Source organism: Bubalus bubalis, chromosome 16 (assembly GCF_019923935.1).
Source record: "Bubalus bubalis isolate 160015118507 breed Murrah chromosome 16, NDDB_SH_1, whole genome shotgun sequence".
NCBI classification, from domain to species: domain Eukaryota; kingdom Metazoa; phylum Chordata; class Mammalia; order Artiodactyla; family Bovidae; genus Bubalus; species Bubalus bubalis.
The window spans coordinates 4,685,205-4,688,308 of record NC_059172.1 but is presented as its reverse complement, the minus strand read 5'-3'; the positions used below and the strand labels follow the sequence as shown (position 1 = coordinate 4,688,308).

Genomic DNA, 3,104 nt, shown 5'->3' with positions numbered 1-3,104 from the left:
GGCTAGAATACTGGATTGGGTTGCCATTTCCTCCTCCAGAGGATCTTTCCAACCCAGAGATTGAACCCAGGCAGATTACAGGCAGATTGTTTTAGCATCTGGGCCAAGGTTGCACTAGTAATCCTGATGTATTTACAATGTGAAAAAAGAGTTCCATTTTGTGTGCAATATTTAGAAATAATAAATGTGCATTGGAAAAGACATGATATATTTTAAGAACCTTGCTGTGATATCATGAAAAAAAATATTGCAAAGAAGTAGCCATATGTTCTATAGGTTGGTTTTATTTTATGGGACTTTCCAAGTGCTCAGAAGATGTCTATTGGTTAAGTGGAAAAGACGTGGCATATTTTAAGAAACCTGTTGCAATATCATGAAAAAAATTATTGCGGAGAAGTAGTTGTATGTTTTATAGGTTGGCTTTACTTTATAAACTTGCTTTACTTAGAAATATATAGAGATTGTTTCCTGAGTCTCTTGAATATGGCATTTCTATTGGATATCAAAGGCCATAAATCTTCCTTTGTATTAGAAATGCATTGTTAATATAAACCATCCAAAGTAGGTCAGTAACCGTTCTGCTTCTTATGTCATTTATTCGATAAGACTTTCCACACTATCATATGAATGTAGGACTATATTATTATATGGCTTGTCATTTTGGAAAATGGGAACCACCCAAACATGCCAACTATTTCAATAATTTTTTTTTATAGCAAGTTTTCCCCAAAAAGGCCAATTATAAGTTCTATTTATCATATTTCAGCTCAGAGTACCCTCTCTCTCAATTTCTAGTGGACATTATTCTCAAAAGCCAATGCTTCTGGCTATTGCCTAAGAATGAATCCAGAATTTTTGATACTGGGGCCTTGCCTTTTGTCAAATCAAAGTTTTAAAAAATGTGGACTACACACTAAACATGAAAACATAAGTGGGAAAACAAGTTTAAAGGTTATGATACAGTTTATGCTCAGATATTTATAGATATGACATTAGCCACAATTAAATCTGATGTAAGTTTATTTTTTTGTTGTTGTATGTAGTTGATTTACAATATTGTGTTAGTTTCTAGTGTATGGCAAAGTAATTCTCTCTCTCTCTCTCTCTCTCTCTATATATATATATATATACACACACACACACATATATATGTATGTATATAATGTGTATAAATTCTTTGTATATAATGTATATGTAATCGTTTTCAATTTCTTTTCCAATGTAGCTTGCTATAAAATATTGAGTATAATTCCCTGTGCCATTCAGTAGGTCCTTGTTTTTATCTATTTCATTTATAGTAGTGTGCATATATTACTCTCAAATTCCTACTTTATATCTCCCCATCCCTTTTCCCTTTGAGACCATAGGTTTGTTTCCTATATCTGTAAGTCTGTTCCTATTTTGTAAGTAAGTTTATTTGTATCATTTTTTTTTAACTTTTTTTCTTTCAGTTTTTGACTGTGGGGACTTAGTTCCCTGAACAGAGATCAAACCTACACCCTCCCCCTGCAATGGAAGCGTGGAGTCCTAAGGGACTCACCAGACTCTAAGGGACATCCCTGTATCATTTTTTAAAAAAGATATTCAGTAGTATCAGAGAATAAATTTCTAATTTAAATAATTATGATTTATAATTTAGATTTTGCCTATTTTAGAAGCTTCTCTGGTGGCTCAGATGGTAAAGAATCTGCCTGCAATGCAGGAGACCTGGGTTTGATCTGTGGGAAGATCCCCTGGAGAAAGGCTACCCCCTCCTGTATTTTTGCCTGGAAAAATCCCATGGACAGAGGGACCTGGCAGGCTACAGTCTATGAGGTCACAAAGAGTAGGACACAACTGAGCAATGCACACACACACAGAATGAAATTCACTTAAGTTTTTTTCTTCACACTAAGAACAGCATTTTGAATGTATCCTGAAGCTAAAACTCTAATGTTTTCTTGCTTCAATTCTTGGAATTTTCTATGGGACAAGCAAATAGACAGTGCTTGAAGAGACTAGATATTTCTAGTTAATTTTTTTTTTCTATTTTATAGCTAAAAGACTCAGAACAGAGCAGTCAATAACTCAAGTCATATTGCTAGTTAGAGATTCCGAGTAGTCTTGATAATGCTGCATGACCATTCTCAATTTATTTGTTGACAGTTACCAAGGTAAACAAACCCATGGCTGATGTTAATTTTACACTGGTGACTGAGTTTATCCTTTTGGGACTGACAGATCATGCTGAACTGAAAGTGGTCCTCTTCCTGGTGTTCCTGCTCATCTATACCATTTCCTTGGTGGGTAATCTAGGAATGTTCCTTCTAATCCAAATAACTCCCAAACTCCAAATGCCCATGTATCATTTCCTCAGCTGTCTGTCATTCATTGATGCCTGCTATTCGTCAGTCTTTGCACCCAGAATGCTGCTGAACTTCTTTGTGGAACGGGAGACAATCTCGTTCTCTGGATGCATTCTGCAGTACTTTTCATTCGTGTCTCTCCTTACCACTGAGGGTTTCTTGCTGGCAGCAATGGCTTATGACCGCTACATGGCCATTGTGAACCCTTTACTTTATACCGTGGCTATGACAAAAATAGTTTGTGTTGTTCTGGTCATTGGATCATGTGTAGGGGGCGTAATCAACTCCTTGACTCACACAATTGGCTTGCTGAAGTTGTCTTTCTGTGGGCCAAATGTCATCAGGCACTTCTTCTGTGACCTCCCCCCGCTGTTGAAGCTGTCCTGCTCTGACACATCCATGAATGAGCTGCTGCTTTTAATCTTCTCTGGCGTTATTGCCTTGATCACTTTCATGACTGTGATGATCTCCTACATCTTCATTGTTGCCGCTATCCTGAGCATCCGCTCAGCAGCAGGCAGACACAAAGCCTTCTCCACGTGTGCGTCACACCTCTCGGTTGTGACTCTATTCTATGGCTCTGTAAGCTTTAGCTACATTCAACCAAGCTCCCAGTATTCCTTAGAACAGGAAAAGGTGGTATCTGTGTTTTATACCCTGGTTATTCCTATGTTAAACCCATTAATTTATAGCTTAAGATACAAGGAAGTGAAGGATGCTGTGAAAAGGGCTAAAGAAATGAAGCATATTCCTTGTTAA

General features: G+C 37.1%; 1 protein-coding gene across 1 annotated transcript; it reads left to right on the top strand.

Annotated features, from left to right (window-relative positions):
- Positions 1-2,162: 2,162 nt before the first annotated feature.
- On the top strand, positions 2,163-3,104 carry LOC123464958 (olfactory receptor 1052-like). Its single transcript, XM_045162840.1, has one exon. The coding sequence runs from the start codon at positions 2,166-2,168 to the stop codon at positions 3,102-3,104; it is 939 nt and encodes a 312-aa protein (XP_045018775.1). The 5' UTR covers positions 2,163-2,165.

Excerpts from the sequence above, each read along its gene's own strand:
- LOC123464958 (XM_045162840.1), top strand. The coding sequence starts at position 2,166 with ATGGCTGATGTTAATTTTACACTGGTGACTGAGTTTATCCTTTTGGGA.